Source organism: Bufo gargarizans, chromosome 3 (assembly GCF_014858855.1).
Source record: "Bufo gargarizans isolate SCDJY-AF-19 chromosome 3, ASM1485885v1, whole genome shotgun sequence".
Lineage (NCBI taxonomy): Eukaryota > Metazoa > Chordata > Amphibia > Anura > Bufonidae > Bufo > Bufo gargarizans.
Genome location: NC_058082.1, coordinates 31449499 through 31471258, shown reverse-complemented (window position 1 = coordinate 31471258; position 21760 = coordinate 31449499). Strand labels below are relative to the sequence as shown.

At 43.2% G+C, this 21760-nt stretch overlaps 1 protein-coding gene across 3 annotated transcripts in view; it reads left to right on the top strand.

Moving 5' to 3' along the window:
• FAT3 (FAT atypical cadherin 3) overlaps positions 1–21760 on the top strand; it is a 444217-nt gene that overhangs the window by 359683 nt on the left and 62774 nt on the right. For all 3 annotated transcript variants that reach the window (XM_044286543.1, XM_044286542.1, XM_044286541.1), the window contains exons 13-19: positions 1134–1367; positions 9720–10109; positions 10886–11100; positions 12495–12632; positions 14813–14956; positions 17879–18076; positions 19073–19871. In XM_044286543.1, coding sequence (XP_044142478.1) covers positions 1134–1367; positions 9720–10109; positions 10886–11100; positions 12495–12632; positions 14813–14956; positions 17879–18076; positions 19073–19871 — 2118 coding nt within the window. The remainder of the gene's footprint in view (positions 1–1133; positions 1368–9719; positions 10110–10885; positions 11101–12494; positions 12633–14812; positions 14957–17878; positions 18077–19072; positions 19872–21760) is intronic.

Genomic DNA, 21760 nt, shown 5'->3' with positions numbered 1-21760 from the left:
TCAGATCTTTTAGTCTAATATCCACAACAGTCCTGTGTAGCGCATTCCGGAGAAATGGTGCAGCATGAGAAAATTTTGAAATAGGGAGTGGAGGTTCAGATTATGGTGGATATTAGTTTAGGTTGTTGGTAGAACTTATAGCATGAGTATGGTGGTAGACAGCGATGATAGAGGAGATATAGGGAGGTCCAACACTGTAGACAGCTATGTGGGTGAGAGTTAGAAGTGTAAATTGTATTCTGAAGTCGATGGGCAACCAATACAGTGATTAGCACAGAGTGGAGACATTGATGTTGTAATTGGCAGAGGATGGAGGCATCGGTGTAGTGATTGGCACATGGTGGAGGCATCATGTAGTGACTGGAAATGGGTGGAGGCATCAGTGTGGTGACTAACACAGGATGGAGGTACAGTTCAGTGACTGGCACAGGTTGGAGATATTGTTGTAATGACAGGCACATGATGGAGGCATCAACGCAGTGACTGGCACATTGTTGTAGTAGTTGGACAGATAGATGAGCCTGGCTGCTGGGTTCAGGATAGTTTGGAGAGTTTAGTGAGGGGAAGACGGATTAGTAATGAGTTATAGTAATCGAGCTGAGAATGGATCAGGACAATAAGGGCTCCGGCTGTTTCTGCATTAAGAAAAGGGCAAATTTTGCCAGACTGTTTGTATTTATAAGCACATATTCCTGGAGAATCCATCCCTCCTTAATTCAATTCACTTGGTGAACATCACGCAGAAAATACTAATGAAAGTGAATAAGATTAAAAAAAAAAGCCAAAAATATACCGTAGCGAGCCTGGCACCGTGCCCATTTTTGATAACTTCTGGGATTTTCCATAGCTGTGAACCAGAGACTGTCTTTTGCATTTGGCTAAACTCTTGTAGTTTAATTAAATGTTGAGAACATGAAGCCGTTGGGTGGCGGAGAACGATCTTACAAGCAATCCAAAAATTTTGGGTCTGATTCTGAGGACACAGTGTTAGTTTCCAGTCTGGACTTAATTGCCTTCATGTGTGTGAAGACAAAGTATAAATTGTGTACATTGCTGGTGGCGGCCACCGGAGAGGGAACGGGACATATGCTACAGGTTGAGCTGTCATCTTATATTTTTCCAATCAATTGCAGGAGAGCTGAAGACCATGGCCCCGCTGGATCGGGAGAAGATTCCGGTGTATAATTTAATTGCTAGAGCCACAGATGGGGGAGGAAGATTTTGCCAGTCTGAAATCCGCCTAATTCTGGAAGACGTCAATGATAACCCTCCAGCCTTTTCAGCTGACTATTACACTGCCAGTGTCTACGAGAATACAGTCACCAAAGCTTTACTGACAAGGGTGCAGGCTAATGACCCTGATGTTGGTAAGTAAACTAAGGTTTTCAAAGTCTTCATAACTGGGGAAACCCGGAATCCCCAACCCTAACATTACCTCAGAAAGTTGCAGGTAGAATGGTAAAAATATACTGTATCTTCTCAGCTATGTGTTCTGGAAGATGGAAGTTGCCTAGCTAAATGGCAATCATCCTCCTGGTTTCTCTCCCTGTGGTCTTCAAAGGACCCCCTGACTAGGTTCCTTATTGTACCTGGAAGCCCCGGTTGGGAAACACAGAGGAAATGTTTAGTATGAGCAGTTCAGTAACTTCAGTTCCATCTTCCCTTTAAGAAAGGAATTGCTAAGATACAAGATATCCATGCCAATCCTGGTGCCAGGTGTAGAGATTTTATTGGCTTTGGTCATAACATGTTTAGCGGCCCATCAGGGAGGTGCAGGAGAAGGATGTGAGTGGTGATTGTGGCCTAGATGGTGGTAGTAATTAGTGTTAAGTGAATCAAGCTTCGGATCCAACATACAAAATCAATTTGTTCAAAACTTCGTTATAATACTGTCAGGAGACCCAGCGGTTTGGGCTCTGGCGAAGTGAAATTCGTTATCACTGAAGTCTCGCGAGACTTCAGCGAATAACTTTGATTTTTAAACTTGAAAACCATTTTAAAACTTGAATATGAAGTCGGACCTGAAGCTCGATTCACTCAACACTAGTAATAATAGTCGGCAGTCCACAATGAAAATCTCCTCTCTGGAGCTTCCTGAGGCCGTGCAGGGACTAGGTGTGCACCTTGGTATTGGGGCTCCTCTCTGGTGGTATTTGGGGTGCCCTTGATGTTAAGTGTTTGGCAGGGTGCAAGGCAGGAGTATTGGTGCAGCGGCGAATGTATGGTGGAGTCAATAACCAGTCCAGTTGGTACAAAAAATAAGTCCCTGCAGAATAGGACTACTAGTACATACGACAATACCAAGGCTCAGGACCAAGGCATATAACACACAGAGATCTGTTCCCAATAACAATGTATGGACAACAGCAACTAATGGGGGTTGCAGTGTTTCTCTCTATCTCTGGAAAGTCCCTCTGCAAAACCTTAGACATCCAATGAGGTTCTTGATAAATGCTTCTGCAAATTCCCGGGATGAGGGGTGCAGATATTAGATATAAGGTTTCTCTTTGCCATAACCGTGCAAAGTACCTTGCTGACTAAAATACACGGTCTTTGTAGATTCTGGGCCCTCTAACTTCTCTCTCTTCCTCTCTCTGGAGAGAAAAGACATGCATAGATTATGCCTATGTAGAGCACAAAATCATACCATATCTCTGCACCCAGGTAGTTCAGCAGTAGTCTCCAGATAAAGACCAAGATGCTCACCATCACTGAACAGTGAAAATGGGCAGATTGTTCTGACTGCCCACGCTATCAGAGGAGGCATTCTGCCTAAAATGTTGTGCTGGTAATCAATGGCGGGTGGCAGTGGTCTCTGTCTGAGGTTTGACAACCCATGCTACAGACTACTCCCTGACCGGTCCTATAAAGTCTGACTGCCCATGCTAAAGACTCCTCCTGTCCGGTCCTATGGAGTCTGACTGCCCTTGCTAAAGACTCCTGACCGGTTCCATAAAGACTTTCTATGGAGGAGACTGTAGCATTGCCAACCGGAGGCGGCACCCAGTCTGAGAGGTTGTGGTGGTAGAGTTTGAGAAGTCTCCCATTTTTGGGGTAAACTAGGCACCTCTGAGTAAGCATATTTCTATTTTTCTAGCTACAAATCTGAACCTTCATCTCCAGAGCTGGGGTTTCACGTTAACATTCATGGAATTTTTGGGCAAAGACGACAGTCGTAGTTATCAGAGCCACAGATCAGGGAATATAATGAATATCTTTAAGTAATTGTTCTCAAACACAAAGCCTTTCTCATGTTCATCTTGATATATCAGGAGGCCTGTAGAACAGAGCTAGAACATTTTATTTTTTTCTCCCTTTTTTCTTGCTACTCGCCTCAGCCTGAACTTTCACTAACACTTCGTGTTAGCGATTTAATCAAAAAGAAGGCAGCATCAACACGATATATCCTTACTGATGCTATTAAAATGACACTTCTGTAGACTTTTCATTTTTTAGAAGCCGTTTTTCTAACAAAATGACATGTAGTTAAAAGGGAGACTCAGTGGATCTGACACAGGTTTAAACGCTGCCTAGAATATACACCTTAATTGCATCATGTTCAAATCTTAAGATTCTGTCATTTTTCTCAGAAATTTTCTTATGATTCTATCATCAAAGTTGTCCCAGATATAACATTTAAAAAGTTTAAACTTTTCGTAAGAGGAAAAAGCAGGAAAGATCATCGCAGAAGTAAAATTTTTTAAATAGGTCATCAATATCAGATAGGTGGGGGTCCGACATCTCACACCTCCACTGATCATCTGAGACAGGGAGGCAGTTCTTTCTGTACTACATCATTTACAGGGATAAACTGGGACACAGTACTAACTGTATCTACCTCATTTACATGCAGAGACAGGGAGGCAGTACTATCTGTACCTACATAATTTACAGGGAGAGACAGGGAGGCAGTACTATCTGTACCTACATAATTTACAGGTAGAGACAGGGAGGCAGTACTATCTGTACCTACATAATTTACATGCAGAGACAGGGAGGCAGTATTATCTGTACCTACATAATTTACAGGGAGAGCCAGGGAGGCAATACTATCTGTATCTACATCATTTACAGGGAGAGACAGGGGAAGTGCTATCCATACCTACATCATTTACAGGAAGTGACCGGAGTCAGTACTATCTGTACCTACATCATTTACAGGAATAGATAGGGAAGCAGTACTATTTGTATTTACATAATTTACAGGAATAGACAGGGAGGCAGTACTATCTGTACCTACATCATTTACAGGAAGAGACAGGGAGGCAGTACTATCTGTATCTACTTCATTTACAGGAAAAGACAGGGAGACAGTACTGTCTGTACCTATATGATTTATACGGAGAGACAGGGAGGCAGTTCTATCTGTACTTACATTATTGAAAGGGAGGCAGTACTATCTGTGCCTACATTATTTACAGGGAGAGACAGTGAGGCACTACTATCTGTGTCTGTATCATATATCGGGAAAGACAGAGAGACAGTACTATCTGTACCTAAATTATTTACAGGAAGATACAGGGAGACAGCACTATCCGTACCTACATAATTTACAGGGCGAGACAGGGAGGTAGTACTATCTGTACCTACATAATTTACAGGGACAGACAAGGAGGCAATGCTATCTGTATCTACATCATTTACAGGGGGAGACAAGGAAATAGTACTATGTGTACCTACAGCAATTATAGGGAGAGACAGGGAGGCAGTTATATCTGTGCCAATATAATTTACAGGGATAAACAGGGACATAGTACTAACTGTATCTACCTCATTTACATGCAGAGACAGGGGGCAGTACTATCTGTACCTACATCTTACACAGGGAGTGACAGGGAGGCACTACAATCTGTGTCTGTATCATTTACAGGGAAAAACAGTGTAGCAGTACTATCTGTACCTACATCATTTAGAGGGAGAGAAAGGGAGACAGTACTATTTGTATATATATCATTTACAGGGAGAGTCAGGGTACTATCTGTACCTACATCATTTACAAGGAGAGACAGGGAGGTAGTACTTTCCGTACCTACATCATATACAGGGAGAGACTGGGAGGCAGTACTATCTGCGTATACCTCATTTACAAGGGGAGACAAGGAGGCAGACTATCTGTACCTACATCATTTACAGGGAAAGAAAGGGAGGCAGTACTATCTGTATCTATATAATTTACAGGGAGAGACAGGGAGACATTACTATCTGTACCTACATCATTTGCAGGGGGAGACAAGGAATTAGTACTATCTGTACGTACATAATTTACAGGGGAAGAAAGGGAGGCAGTACTAAAGTATTTGTGCCAATATCATTTGCAGGGATAAACAGGTACACAGTACTATCCGTATCTACTTCATTTACATGCAGAGACAGGGAGGCAGTACTATCTGTATCTAGTTCATTTACATGCAGAGACAGGGAGGCAGTACTATCTGTATCTACATCATTTACATGCAGAGACAGGGAGGCAGTACTATCTGTATCTAGTTCATTTACATGCAGAAACAGGGAGGCAGTACTATCTGTACCTACATCATTTACAGGGGAAGAAACGGAGACAATACTATCTGTGCCAATATCATTTGCAGGGGTAAACTGGGACACAGTACTATCTGTATCTACTTCATTTACACACAGAGACAGAGAGGCAGTACTATCTGTACCTACATCATTTACAGGAATAGACAGGAAGGCAGTACTATCTGTACCTACATCATTTACAGGGAGAGACAGGGAAATAGAATAGCTATAGCAGGCATAGCAGCTCATATGGCACTGCTGCTGACACGGGGGGGGGGGGGGGGGTGTTATGCCTGCTTGGGACACAGTGTTCAGAAACACAAAATGCACACATACACCTGCGGATACTTAAAAAGAGGATCTGCAGCAGCTGAGATGTGTATGGCCAGTAGTAATGTATTATTTTTATCGGATCAGGATACTCTGTGGAGACTTCTAATATTCCTATAATTTACAGCGTATGTGATATTTATGCTATGTTAGTTTTTTAGCATTTTATTGGGTATAATAAACACCAGGTCTAATAATATGTTTCACCATAAACACCTTGCACAGCGCTGTGTGCCAGCCATACATACCCGCAGCGGACTCGGCAGGCCGCAGAGCCTCATATTAAACATACGGTGTCATTTGTTATTCTCACACCTCTAAGCTGCCGATGCTTAGGAATGTGGCACTTTATAAATACTACCTAAACCAGCAACACCCCAGCTACCCAGACCGCGACACGACATAAATTATCGGCAGGGTGTGTGGCTGCTTCAGCATTCTGTTTTAATTAACACTAAAATGACTCAGCCTGACTGGAAGGAGCAGACAAGCATGTGCCTTCCCTTCAGATCTCATTAGTGCGGACAGGCGCCGAACGCAGATGTGCAGCACAAAGCCATAGGTAGTCAGGAGCTGGATCAGCAAAATATAGACTGAAACGAGCCTGTAGCGGAAATGTAGCAGAGCTGAAATGAACTTTTGATTTTTGCAATTTGCACTTTTTATCTCCCATGATTTAAAGGGGTTTTTCTCGCACGTATACATGTCACTGAAAAAATTATCCTATTGATCCTCAATGCTGCCTACTTAAAGGGTCAGCATCACACCTGTCCACAGGTTGTATGTAGTAATGCAACACAGCCCCATTCTCTTCATTGGAGCTGCAATGCCAGACACAACCTATAGACAGGGGTGGCACTGTTTATGGCAGAAAGTGGTCATGTTTTCTTAACCCCTTTAATCTTGGTGCTAATGACCTAGAAGGCTATGATTGGGTCACGTCTATAGTACAGGAATGCTCAACCTGTGGCCCTCCAGCTGTTCTAAGACTACAACTCCCACCATGCCCTGCTGTAGGCTGATAGCTGTAGGCCAGGGATGTCAAACTCGTGGCCCTCCAGCTGTTGCAAAACTACAACTCCCATCATGCCTGGGCATACTACAGCTATCAGGGAATTATGGGAGTTGTAGTTTTGCAACATCTGGAGGGCCATGAGTTTGATATCCATGCTGTAGGCTGTCTGGGTATGCTGGGAGTTGTAGTTTTGCAACAGTTGGAGAGCCGAAGATTGGGCATCCTTGCTATAGTATGCTTAGGAGGAAGCAGACAATGGTGGGGAATAAGCACACTGAAACTAATGAATTTGGTTAGTCTATAGAACTATGAATGGGATCAGTGCTGCAGTAACCAGCTCCGTCCACTACACAATGGACAGAGCTGAAGTTCCAGGGCTGACTTCTGGCCCAGGAGCTACCCCAAAACAGCTGATTGGTGGGGATTGTCTGGTGTCAGACCCCTGCTGATCTGATGTCTGAGGATAGGACTTCAATATAAAAAACATGGACAACCCCTTTAAGATGTTGGTTGAAAGTTCAAGGTAAAATGCATTACAAGCAATGAGCTTTTGGTGGGTTTTCATGCTGTAGGTGTGGCCCTATAGGCTTCTCTTCTTCTAAGAGTACACAAAAAACTATTTATAAAGTAAGTCTAAAAGGGCTGTCTTAAAAAAAAGCAGCCTCTTGCACAAATGAGGCTGGGCCAGAGAGCAGCTTACCATTGCGGGTCTGGCTTTGGAAACCTTCAGCAATCAGCTAGACTTGAGATAAGCAATTTGTAGGGGCATAGCTATAGGGGGTGCAGAGGTAGCAGTCGCTACTGGGCCCAGGAGCCTGAGGGGGCCCAAAGCCAAAGACCCTTGTGCCGCATAAGATTACACTTGTGTCATAGAAAGTGCATGCTGGTCAAGTTACACCTCTGGCTGGAGGGAAAGGGTTAGGTCAAGAAGGAAGGCTAGCAGGAAGGCTATGGGACCTCTTTACCTGGGAGGGGCTGTCCACCTGCTGCCAGATTGACAAGGCCGGACATTTAGCCCTGGATCCGATTAGCAGAGCAAGGGCAGAGGTTCTGATTTACCTTTGGAGCAGCCGCTGCTCAGGCACTAGACTAAATTGTTAGGGCCAGATTAAATGTCTGGCTCTGAAAATCTAGCTTTAGGTGGGCACTTCTTTACCTGCACAGGTAAAGTTCTGCTAATGAGACAAATCGATTTGTTAGGCTCGATCAGCTCATCTCTAAGCTAGACATTTTCCCTGCAGTGGCCACTACAGGTGAAACATAGTATTGCAGCTAATAAAATGAATTGATTGGACATGAAGTACACTGATGACTGACGGGCCGGGTCCACTCTTTGTTAGCATCACTTCTCTCTGGCTCATATAAAGGGGTCTCAAGTGGGTGAACGCCCTTAATGTCATGCATATGCCGTGATAGGCCATATAGAAAGGGGTTATCTTGTGAGACAATCCCTTTAAGATGATGCAACTTGCCTGCAGTGCTGTGTAAAACGGCAAGTAACACATTGTGCAGGCGACAACCGTTCTACTGTATATCTCTATGTTGTCTCTGTTAGGAATTCATCTCTGGTAACTGTAGTGTTTGTATGCAATCAGTATGTGGAGCCTCGTGCTGCCATCTGTCAGTACTGTTGGGCAGAAGGATAAAGCTGTCCAGTTGGCTTCCATTTTGCATGACCTATGTTTGGATGGTGACTGCACAGACTTTGTGGCATGATATCGCAATATAAAAGTGCACCTGTTGTCTGCATGTAGGCGGCCAGCTGTAAAAATATGCCGATTTTAGGATCAAGGGCTACTTCTCAGATCACGAAGGCTGATGCCCAATCAAATAAGAAAAATAAAGTTCTACCAAAGTTGAAAATGCAGCAATTAAATTAATGATATCATCGAACCAGACACAAGTTTAATATATTATTATAATTCTTCTACCGGGGGCCAAGAAATTATTAAAAGAAATCTGCCGTTAGTTTTTCTTCATATCTGCTAAATTGGTTTCTCAGGTCTGTGGCCATAAACTAATTATTTTGACTTTTCTCTACTTTTTCTTCCTTTTGCATCCTTTCTCTTCCTACCCTTCACTTCCTCTCCTTCCCCATTCTTACCTTCTCCCCAATCCCATCCCTTCCTCCCTTTTTCTTCTTCCATTATCTCCTCTTCTCCTTCCCCTCTTCCCTGTCCCTCCTTTACTTCCTTCCCTTCTGATCCATTCTTCTCCTTCCCTTTCCGTTCTTCTTTCTTCTCCTCCTCTCTTTCCCTCCCTCCCTTTCCATTCTTCTCTGTTTTTTCCTCTCCTTCCCTCCCATCCTTTCTCCCCCCTCTTACTTCTCTACTTCGCTTTTTTTGTCCTCCAATTCTTCCTTCTCCTCCTCTCCTTTCTTCATATCTCCTCATCTCCTTTTTGCATCTCCTCTCATTCCTTCCCCCTCTCTTTTCTCTTCTTTCCTCCTTTCCCGTTCTCTCCTTATGTTTTTTTCTTCTCACCATTTATCTCCTCCCCCTTCTCCTCTTTTCCTATATTTCCTTTCCTTTAGTTTTCTTCTCTTCCCTTCACTATTCCATTCTCTTCCTTTTATTACTCTTCCATATCCTTCTCTTCTTTTTTTTATCTCTTACCCCTCTATCTTTCTATTCATCCCCTTCACATTTGCTCCTCTTCTCTTCACTCTTCTTTGTTTATTTCTCTTACTCCTTTTCTTCTCTTTCTTCCTAATCTCTTACCTCACTGTCACCTTCTTAACTTTCTCTTAATTTACCTTTATCTCTCCATTATCTGCCTTGTCTTCTTTATCTCACCTTCCTTTCTTTGCATTTATACATAACTTATGAATCCCCGCTTTTCTTTTGTATTGTAGGTATAAACCGGAAGGTGATCTACTCCCTGGTTGACTCTGCAGGTGGACATTTCACTATGGATGAGCAATCTGGCATCATTGTCCTGGAGCAGCCCTTAGACCGAGAGGTCCAGTCCTCCTATAACATCACAGTGAAAGCATCAGACAGGAGTCCCCTTCAGCCATTATCTTCTTTTGCAGTTGTTACAATTACAGTCTTGGATGTCAATGATAACCCGCCAGTATTTGAAAGGAGAGATTATTTGGTCACAGTTCCAGAGGACACGGCCATTGGCACCCAAGTCATGTTTGTGTTTGCGGCAAGCAAGGATATTGGCTCAAATGCAGAAATAACTTACAGCTTCAGGACTGGAAATGAGCATGGAAAGTTCAAGATCAATCCCAAGACAGGTAAAAGGCAGTATGAGGTCTTCTGGGACACCATTGTGCATTTTGGTCTTAGTTGTTGTGAAGTTATTGCTCAATCTCAGTGTATCCCTACAAGAAAAATTTGTGGTTGATTTGGGACTTAATCAGAATTCTTTTGGTTATTGCACAACTTTTTCCCCTCTTGTGGAAATTTGACGTCACATGACTACCACTGTAACCTGTGACTTTGCCAAAGCCAAAATTCACAGTTGACGTGAACCTTACTCATTTCCAATTGATCATCCAACATCAGTCAACTGCAGTCAATCCCATATTTTGTCTCTACGTTTCCTCTTTGTCAAACTCTAAGCATTCTGGGGAGCTGTCATTCCCTATCAGATCTGACATGGTGGACATATTAGACCGCACCATCATTTTATCTACAATACAGTGTGTTAAATAGCTCTCCTCCAAAAGGAGGAGAGACTCCAATAGGAAGAAACCCATCTGAAGACATTTTTTCAGGGTTCTTGCCCCTGGTCAGTGCAGATCATGGTTCTGGTTGATTGGATGAACCAGTACCTACCAGAGCTGTGTCAAAAACATCTCATCTAGCCAACCAGTAACCTGCTCTGTACTGATGAGGGGCAAGAACCTCGACACACCTGTCTTTTTGTAGGAATCTATGGTTTGGCTAGTAGTTTTCTTTCTTTTGGAGGGGAGCTAACGTGCATACTTTTTTCCCATGAAGCATTGCCTGAATCTCTTCAATGAGAACCAGTCTACAGGAAATGCATCCCACTTGTTTTTCATTTCAGGGGCAATTATAGTTGTCAATACTCTGGACTATGAAGGCTGCAAAAGCTTTTACCTGGTGGTTGAGGCCAAAGATGGTGGCAGCCCTCCACTCAGCGCGGTGGCAACGGTGAACATCAACCTGACGGATGTGAATGACAATCCTCCGTCGTTCAGCCAGGAGGTTTATAGCGCAGTCATCAGTGAAGACGCCTCTGTCGGAGATTCTGTCATTATGGTAAGTGTCGCCACTAGAGCTTTACTTAAGAACCTATTAAAACTTTTATGTCACTGGGTGTTTATTGCACAGGATTTAACGATTTTCTGCTTACCTGATCGACTCGTGTCCTAGCCAAGGTCACGCCGTAAAATAAATATGAACATGCCGGTTACAACAGCCTCCTAAAATGTAATAAGATTTTTACGGGCTGAGTGAGTAAACATGTCGGCATCTTATAAGCAAACATAATCCCTCGTACCGAAACGCGTCGGCCATAACAAACGCGCCTAGAGAGTGTTTATAAAACCTAATTACATTTATGGGGCAGCGTCAAGATAAACACAAGACATGCACTGGGGAAATTCATTTTCTCATAGTCTGTATTTATTATATTTATTTAACCCCCTCCCTCCATTAAAAAAATATTACCAGTCCGCCATCTCTTAGGTATATATGTAATCTGGAAAACTGAGCGACAACCAATGCTCCTGCTATTAGAGCTTCCTCAGTGGTTCTCACTCAACTTTCCTAGACTCCTGAATGGTAAATCCGCCTAGCTATACAGCAATACATCTACCATGCCATGGCTGGGTGACAACTCCTGTGGTGGCGGCCATGCTGTTTGTCACCCAGCGTTCCCAAAAATAGGTCTAAGTAATAATTACTGCATAATATAAATTCTGGCAGCTTCCTAAAATACTTTGGGGGAGATTTATTAAGACCGGCACTTTCTGCGCTAATCTTGATATCCTGTGGCTGCCGGAGGATGCACTTAATTTATGACGAGGCACAGGCCATGCACCAAAACAGAAATCTATGGCAGACCTGAGCTGCCGTACATTTCTGGCTTCATTTGCGCCATAAAACTGGAGTGAATGAAGATAAATTTGTGGCGCTGGCTGGTCACGCCCCTTCCCGCCATTTCCATGCCCCCTGCAGGAAAAGTGCCTATGGACGTGATCAGGATGGGAATAACAATGTATCTATTCGCTGTTATCAATCAAAAAGTATAGTTTAGAAAACCAATTTTGATGCACTATATTAGAGAGTTACTAGAGGTGGTGTTGTTCAGGATCTTCATCCCTTGGACAGAGTGAAGAACAGTTACAAAGAGCGTCTCTCGCTCCGGAGGACCCATTCTGTCCTACATTACACATGCAGCCCTTTGATGTCAATGGGCTCTGTGTAGTACTTTATTTCACCTGTGGTGGCGCTGCAGAGAAACTGCACACTTACTGCTAGATTTCTTCACAGATCTCAGCTGATCACATATTTTATAGTCAAACGACCCTTTCAACGCGTAGTGATTGCCCAAAGTGGAGAATGTAATGCAGTAGGTTTACCTGCAGTCCCATGTAAATCCATATGATTATTTTTATTATTACTAAGAGTCATATTACATTTTCTCCCAGATATTTGCTGAAGACTTGGACAGCCCATCAAATGGGCAAATTAGCTTTTCTATCATCAATGGTGACCAAGATAATCAGTTCACGGTTGATCCGGTCATAGGACTGATTAAAGTGAAGGACAAGCTGGATCGGGAGCGGGTATGGTGACATTTTGTTTTTCTTGATCTGTTTCCGATTTTCCGTGGCTTGTCACAAGAGATGTCACCAAGGCTGAAATCAGTGGCAAATCCTTGACAAAATCTGTGCGCGAAAACGGATCCTGGTTGTGTGTTGGACGCACAACGATCTGTGTACCTGTAGGTCCACCCTATGGCAACGACCGATTCTTCTCTTCTGAATGGAAATACTAATAATTATGGTTCCATTAACTCACAGCAAGCAGATATCTTGGAAACCATAGCGTGTATCATTATGTTATAAATATTTATTTTATATGTCGAAACTGGGATATCCCTTTAAATATAGTTATTTAAAAATAATTCCCCAAAATTCCACAGAACCTTCTGATAGTCTAGATAAAAACAACCCGGAGATGCAGATCGAGGTAACCATGATGATTTACAGTAACATATCTTCTATAACGGGGCAGAATTACAATGAGGCAGTCGCTAGAGGAAGCCTTGTGTGAAGTGACAAGTCCCCTGGATGTTGATAAGAATGACTCTTCACACCGTCAGATTATCATATGTTCCCAAGAGGTCCCTGGGCGCAGATCGTACTTCCAAGCCAACCCATAAATAATGCTGTTACTCTGAGCTGTATTACTTCTATATTTCTGGATTTCTTTTTAACTACATCGAGCTTTGTATAGAAGTTTTAGAATTAGGAAAATAGCTCCTGGGCCCTATACAAATGTTATAACGGGGCCCCAACTATTATATGCTGTATATAGCATTAGTGTTTTCTTTAGGACTCCTCAAGCACCTGTGTCCGGCTGCCTAATTATCTCCTGCTAAAATAAATGATCACACATATAGACTGGTCACTCCCTCCTACAAGAACATCACACTCCTCTTCTGCTGCTTTCATAATTCCCATGCTATCAGCGTCTGCAACTGTTTTTGTAACCTATGGGCTCCCTGCAATTGGTTAACTATGATTTCCAGTATACCATAACAGTCTATGTATCTAAGAACATGTTGGAAGTTATAGATTCACAACAGACATAAAAGCACTGGTTGAACCCTAAGGTCTTGAATTTAGTCAAATAACTGTCCCCATGCAGTTACTAACATAGTCACTGGAGTGGACAGGTCACTTCCATCCACAAAACATATTCTTCTTCTGGTGCAGATTAATTACAACTTACAGTACAGTATATTCTATTGTTTCAATACTGGTCTTGTTGCATGAAGCTATGTTCTTAGTGACAAAGTTACAAAGATACATGTCACTGCCTCAACCAAGGTCAACAAAGTCCTCCCCTGCTGCTGTTACTATTCCATGATTTGATTGGCTGCAGGGTGTTCTATGCCCTTTATACTGGACTTCATGAGAGTGGTCCTGTTACATATAATACTAGATAAATCCCGTGGACAAGTCACTGTCTCCCACAAGGTCAGCACACTATTCTCCTACTGCTGTTATCATTCCATGATTTGATTGGCTGCAGGGTGTTCTATGCCTGTTGTGCTGAACTTCATGACACTGGCACTGTTATATACAATATTGGATAATTACATGGATAGGTCACTGTTTCCCACAAGGTCAGCATAATTCTCTCCTGCTGCTTTTACCATCCCCACGATTTTATTGTCAATGGAGGGTTTTGTGACCAGCCTCCTTTTATGACATTGGTAACGTTACATACAATCCTACAGTATATACATTAGTAGACAAGTCACTGTCTCCTACAAGGTCAGCACACTCATCTAATGCTGTGTCTAAATGATCAGTGTGTCAGACTTGTCCTCACTTACGGTTGCCTTAGATATTAGTTATACTGTAAATAGCCAATATATATTAGTCCTGACCCCATATACATGTAAATGGTGCATTTTATTTCTATATAGTGGAGGTAAATGAATCGTAGTCTCGTCCCTTATACCTTTGATCCTATCATTTAGATATGTTTACCCACAATCTAGGAGTTTCTGTATATTAAATTGCGCATCAGCTTCAGAGTGTTATAGTTTTCTTACTTGCATGAAAAGGGTTGGCAACCCTACTTGAAGTCCCCGGTTTGGAATAAATGGAGTGCCATAGAAACAAATCTGCTTGACTGTATGCGTAAACAGGTCACTGCCTGCCACAACATCAACTCACTCTTCTGCTGCTGTCTAATTCTTACTTTTTCTTTCCTTTTTTCCCCTTTTTAGGTGTCTGGCTATTCACTGTTGATTCAAGCTAGAGATAGTGGTTTTCCACTTCTCTCATCGACCGTCACAGTAAATATCGATATTTCAGATGTAAATGATAACAGCCCTCAGTTTACACCGGCAAACTACAGCGCCGTCATACAGGTAAATCTTAAAGAGTCGCTTTACTTTCACGCAATTGCATTTCATTTAATAAAGAATGGTGTAATTAGCACATTTCTAAATCACTTCATTAAAAAAATATGCCGGCATCCACCTGAAAAAAAAAGCTGTAAAGTCATGGCCACTAGGGGTCTCACTTCCACCTAACTTACAGTCCACTGCCTGCGGTCAGGCAAGATCCATCCCTAGAAACTGAGACACAGAAGACGGCATACCAAAAATGGGGAAATGGGGGCATGTCAGAGCTAGTTGAGATCCTGAGCCTAATAAAACAACTGCTTCTACACTGCTTCTGAAGATAATGGAGCTTCCTGACTTTTTTTAAGTTTGATCCCCTACTTATTTGTTCTGTGAGCTGCAGAGCTGAAAACAAACATAGTGGGAAGTAAGAGAAAGGACGTCTCAGCAGTACAGTGCTGGCAGTATTTACAGAAGGGATACACCCCCTGCTTCTAAATGAAATGCATCTAGCTGTGTACCTGAAACAATGAATAATATGGCTGAAAGAAACATTAGAGAAACCTGAAAAAGACCTATCCTTCACAGTTATTATGTTAGCTTTTTTGGGGGGTTTTGTATTACAGTTATTTAACCATATATACCCGAAAAGGCCAGATTGTTTTTTTGTTTTTTTTTGTGTGATGTGGACAAGTGTAACAAATGCCAGCTAATGGTAGATATCTACCAAATGGTTGATATGACTTTTTTGGAATATTTTGGTCATAGTCATACCGAACTACCAGCATTCCAGGAATGGGAGCCCAGATCAGGCCACATATGGTTTTGTCTGAGTTATCTTCTTAACGTATGGCAATGTTGTTGAAAAGCATGCGTGACTCTATAGCTGATATTAAAACTCCATTCACCTAACAAATCCCCATTCAAGCTGCAATACCAGCCACAGCCTAAGCATTAGAGAGGCGCTGTTTCTGAAAAAAAAATAGACTTATTTTTAAGTCTTAGACAATCATGTTAATGCTAATGAAAATAACTGAAGACCAGATACATGCATTGAGATCGGAAGCCTCTGCCTAATTCATCATCCACATGATATAATGTAAGAATGAATGACCTCATCCACCCAAGTTCTGTAAAACTCCTGCCATTAGCTTGCAGGCAAGATTAATTGTTTAATGCCTTTCAGTTATGCATTAATGGTAACACAGTCATTTTTCTAACCCTCTGCCGAGAATTATCCACTTTGCCCAATGTACATGAAGCTAAGCGGAAGAAGTGTAATATATAATGCAGGGTGCGGGCAGGGTAGTCTTGTAAAGAAGCTGAGGTATTGCCTAATCATTTGACCGTGGATTAAATGTGACTTATGAATCAATTCTGTCGGTCTCTAGCCGAGAACTCCATTACTGTACTGTAATGAATAAGCCAGGCTTATACATCACGGTGCAAAGCCTCGGATATGGATTAATGGATTTTATAGAAGGATCTGAATATATGAACATAAAGAGCGCATTGTAATTCCATGTTGTGATATCAGAAATGTTTATTTAGGCTAGGAGGAGCGCATTCTGCACATTGGATGATGGGGCAAAGTGTTTTGGCACTCAAGTCAATCACCAACACCTATCTTGGCCAGTGTGGTTGGGGAAGAAATTTTGGCACTCAAGTCAAGCCCCAAGACCTATCTTGGTCACAATGCTCGGACAAGGTGTTTTGGCACACAAGTCAACCACCAAGACCAGTGTTGACCAATGTGGTAGGGCAAGGTGTTTTGGCACTCAAGTCAAGCACCAAGACCTATCTTGGCCACAGTGCTCGGGCAAGGTGTTTTGGTACACAAGTCAACCACCAAGACCAGTCTTGACCAATGTGGTTTGGCAAGGTGTTTTGGCACTCAGGTTAACCACCAAGACCTATCTTGGACAAAGTGGTTGGGCAAAGTGTTTTGGCACTCAAGTCAACCACCAAGACCTATCTCGGCCAATGCTATCCAATATACTGTATCTTTCTCCCATTTCTGTTCAGGACACATGCTGTTTTGGCCAAGCTCCACATGTGTATGGGGAGTTGGGAGAGATAGCTTACTGCAATACAGCATGTGTCCAATTTCACAAATCCAACAGAAAAAAATGTGGTCTGCTCCATTGTGCTCCATGTGTACAGAAGTGAACTCCTCTTACATCTCCAAATGTAAGGCACGCAACAAAGCTGGTAGGACAGAAGACTGAGGCTCTGCAGGTCCACATTACGCTGTGTGCCTGATCTGTTATATATGATCAGCCCACCTTAGGTAGATGGAGATAAGTCACTGTACAGGTAGATGGAGATAAAGGTGGTCATTAGACTTGAGTTAGCCGAACCTGCTAATTTTGATGGGACCATGCAACCATCTAAAGTGTATGAGGTGTTCGGCCAATATTTGTTCAGCCTATGTTGGGGGAAAAAGAGGATTGGGCATGTTGAAATTCAGCATGCAGATCCCTTTCCTCAAGCAAGTCAGTTGAGCGTGCTATTAGATCACATTGTTGGGAGCCCAGCTCTGGAAACCCCATCGATGTCAAGAAAAATTCCATCCTGTTACTGGAGTGAAGACCGAACCCATTTACTGGATAGCTCTGCTGAAGCCAATGTGATTTAGGTAAGTCTACTCAGATCAGACAAGGTGGCAACATCGGCACTTTATCTTTATATCTAGAGGCAGATACTCATAAACACTAGTGATTCGTCTAATGCTTCAAGCACTGAAGAGTAGACGCAGCCTTTAAGTGGTTAAAGGATAGGATGCCCAGTTTATCATTATGTATTCATGTTATTGATACAGTATGTTAGGTTCCTTTGTGAAAATTAACAGAACACAATTTTTTGAGAGTTTACTGAAAAACTTGGTTCTAGGTAAAGCTCCTTTATTTACTGCTAAATAAATGTTTCCACAATTGTTGTCTTTAGGAGAACAAACCAACCGGTACAAGTATTCTCCAGCTAATAGTCACTGACAAAGACTCCTACCACAACGGACCACCATTTACATTCACCATCATAAGTGGAAATGAAGGCGGCAAGTTTACACTGGACCAGTCTGGAGTCTTACGCTCTGCAGTTGTTTTTCTACACATGGTCGCCAATGAGCATGTCCTTAACATCCAGGTATACTGAGGTCCATCTTGTTACTAGGTGTTTAATGCTTCAGGACTGTAATAATAATTTGTATATAGCTGCAATCGTATTTTGCAGTGCTGAACAATTGGGAAAGTAGAAGACAAGAAAAATTAATCAAGAGACAGTGAGACAAAAGGAGAGATGTCCCTGCTCATAAGAGCTTACACTCTACAGGAGAAAGGTCCCTGCCCATAAGAGCTTACACTCTACAGGAGAGAGGTCCCTGCGCATAACAGCTTACACTCTACAGGAGAGTGGTCCCTGCCCATAAGATCTTACACTCTACAGGAGAGAGGTTCCTGCCCACAAGAGCGTACACTATACAGGAGAGAGTTCCCTGCCCATAAGAGCTTACACTCTATGGGAAAGATTTCCCTGGAAAGAGAGGTCATGGACTATTTGATATAGCTGTCATTGAAGAAATGATATATCAAGGCATGCTTAAAGAGGTTTTTCATCTTCTGGGGTCTTTCAGCAGATTTTCCCCTCCCCTTGTGGCCGGACCTGTGAAGGGAAGCACACATACCTGCTTTGGGCTACTGGGTCTCAGCTCTGTTGCTCCCCAGCCACCACTGCAGCGCTTGGGTCTCCAGTAGTACAGCTATTAACATCAAATTTAATGCTGCTGTGGCCGATGGCTGGCCTCGGCAGTGACCTACCTCAATTGCGTCACATCAGTTATTCAAATGATACAAGGGGGGTAGGTCCAAATGCGGCTAGTCATTGGCTGCTGTGATGTCAAACCAGATGTTAGCCAGGGACCGGAGCGCGGAAGTGGGGGAGCGGAGGAGCCAGGATCCAGTCGCATGTAGCAGGTAAGTATGCTTTGCTATGCAGGTCCAGCCATGAGTGGAGGTCTGAAAGAGCCCCAAAAGATGAAAAAACCCTTTAAGCCTTGGATCTTAAAAGCAAGTTTGGTCAGAGTATTTCATAATGAGCCACAGATCATCGAGAAATCAACTTTTTTTTGTCCTTTTAAAACAGGTGAAAGACTCAGGTAAACCACAACTGACCTCTCAAACCTACGTACACGTGAGAGTCATCGAAGAAAGCATCCACAAACCTTCTGCCACCCCACTGGAGATATACATTGTCACCATGGAGGACGATTTCCCAGGAGGAGTCATAGGCAAGATTCACGCCACAGATCAGGATGTCTACGATGTCCTCTCCTACACTCTCAAATCAGAGCAGAAAAGTTTGTTCAAAGTAAACAATCACGATGGTAAAGTTATCGCCCTCGGGGGTCTAGATGGGGGTAAATATAATCTGAATGTATCTGTTAGTGATGGCCGCTATCAAGTATCGGTTGATGTGGCGGTCCATGTGGAGCAGTTGATTCAGGATATGTTGTACAATGCTGTCACTATACGTTTCGAGAACATCTCTCCCGAGGATTTTGTTGGGCTCCATTTGCACGGCTTTCGACGTACTCTTCGGAACGCGGTTCTCACTCAGAAGGAAGACAGCTTGTATATAATCAGTATTCAACCGGTACCTGGCACAAACCAACTCGACATGCTGTTTGCCGTTCAAATGCAAAGCAGAGGTTTCTATAAGCCGGCATATTTGATTCAGAAGCTCTCAAATGCAAGACGACATTTGGAAAATGTAATTCGGATATCAACAATCCTGGAAAAGAATTGCTCGGGATTGGATTGTCAGGAGCAACATTGCGAACAGACGTTGTCTGTAGATTCTCACTCGCTAATGACCTATAGCACAGCCAGAATCAGCTTCGTATGCCCCCGGTTCTACAGGAACGTGCGCTGTATATGTAATGGTGAGTAAACCTATGCATTGCTGTATTGAGGAACTGCTGGGCAGATCCATTGTGATGGGTCCATAGCTGACTCTCTGTAAAAATTGTAGGATATTTGGTTGACACTTTTAGTGGTATACTCTTAAAAAAAAACTATTGAGACCACTTTTCCATGAAATTATGGGTGGTAATCTCATAGAAGGGTCTCTGGATGATACTTCGCTCTCTTAGGGTATGGAAGAGGCAGAAGAGGGCCCTGTGAGAGTGAATGTCCATGGCGGTGGTTGTTGTGAAATGTCACTATAGGCACCATGCCTGGACATGAGAGTAATGATGTATGGTGGAGGTTATTGTGGGCAACCCTAACATATACTGTACCTATCAGAGTAAAGTGGGAAAGAGGGCCCTCAGAGCAGAGTGGTCATGGTCCTTCAATGCATTATCAGTAGTACACGTCTCTTCATATGGAACAGAGGGACATTTTGTGCCCCCTTAGGCTTCAGAATTCAGATGCGACCACAACTTCTGCACCCCCTAAGTTAAAAGTCGACGTGAAGAGGATGTGCAGCTTTTGGGGGGGTGGCTAATCTCTTGGGCAGACCTGTGAAGAGATGCCTACTTATCTGCTTCCTGACATCAAAATGGAAGTTTACATCCTTGGAGGCCGGCAGAGAAGCCATGGAGAGAAGGAGCAGGGAGCCAGCGCTGAGAAGCAGGAAAGTACACTTCCCTGTGCAAGTCTGCCCTGGGACGGAGGCAAAACAACCCCCCACAGGTGCACTATTCCTTTAAGAAAATGAATGTGTATAATGAGGGCTATTTTAGGACTGGTAACAGAGTGCCGAGACAGAAGACTTGAGTATTAATGTGCACAGGTGCCCCACCAACAGATGTGTCTGGATGTAGGGCTGCAGTAAACGATTATTTAAGTAATCGAGTATTCTATCGATTATTTTTTACGATTAATCGAGTAATCTAATAAGAAAAACCTTCTTAAAATAACATAGTACATAAGGCCGAAAAAATACATTTGTCCATCCAGTTCGGCCTGTCATCCTGCAAGTTGATCCAGAGGAAGGCAAAAAAACTGTGAGGTAGAAGCCAATTTTCCCCACTTTAGGGGAATAAAAAATTCTTTCCCGACTCCAATCAGGCAATCAGAATAAATCCCTGGATCAACGACCTCTCTCTAGTACTTATAGCCTGTAATATTATTACGCTCCAGAAATACATCCAGGCCCCTCTTGAATTCCTTTATTGTACTCACCATCACCCCCTCCTCAGGCAGAGAGTTCCATAGTCTCACTGCTCTTACCGTAAAGAATCCTCTTCTATGTTTGTGTACAAACCTTCTTTCCTCCAGACGCAGAGGATGTCCCCTCGTCACAGTCACCGTCCTGGGGATAAATAGCTGATGGGAGAGATCTCTGTACTGACCCCTGATATATTTATAACGTATATCTTTATAAAATGTCCCCCTTTCCCAGTGCCCCCTATGCCATCCACCATGTCCCCCACTACCCCAGTGCCATTAGATCAGTAGCCCCTCCATGCCATGTCCCCCAGTGCCCCCATGATGGCACTGCCATCAGCTCCTCCATGCCATCCAAATTGCCAAGACGTCCCCCTTCCCCAGTCCCTCCATGCCATCCACCATGTCCCCCACTCCCCCAGATCAGCCGCTCCATGTGCCAAATCACAGGTGCCCCCATTAACCCCTATCCCCCCGCCAATAACGACATGCCAAATCACATATGCCCCTGCCAATAACTTTATACATGCCAAATGACAGGTGCCCCCATTTCCCCATGCCAAATGACAGGTGCCCCCATTTCCCCATGCCAAATCACAGGTGCCGCCATTTCCCTCCCCCCCTCCGCTGCTGCCTCTGCTAACTTTATACGTATCTT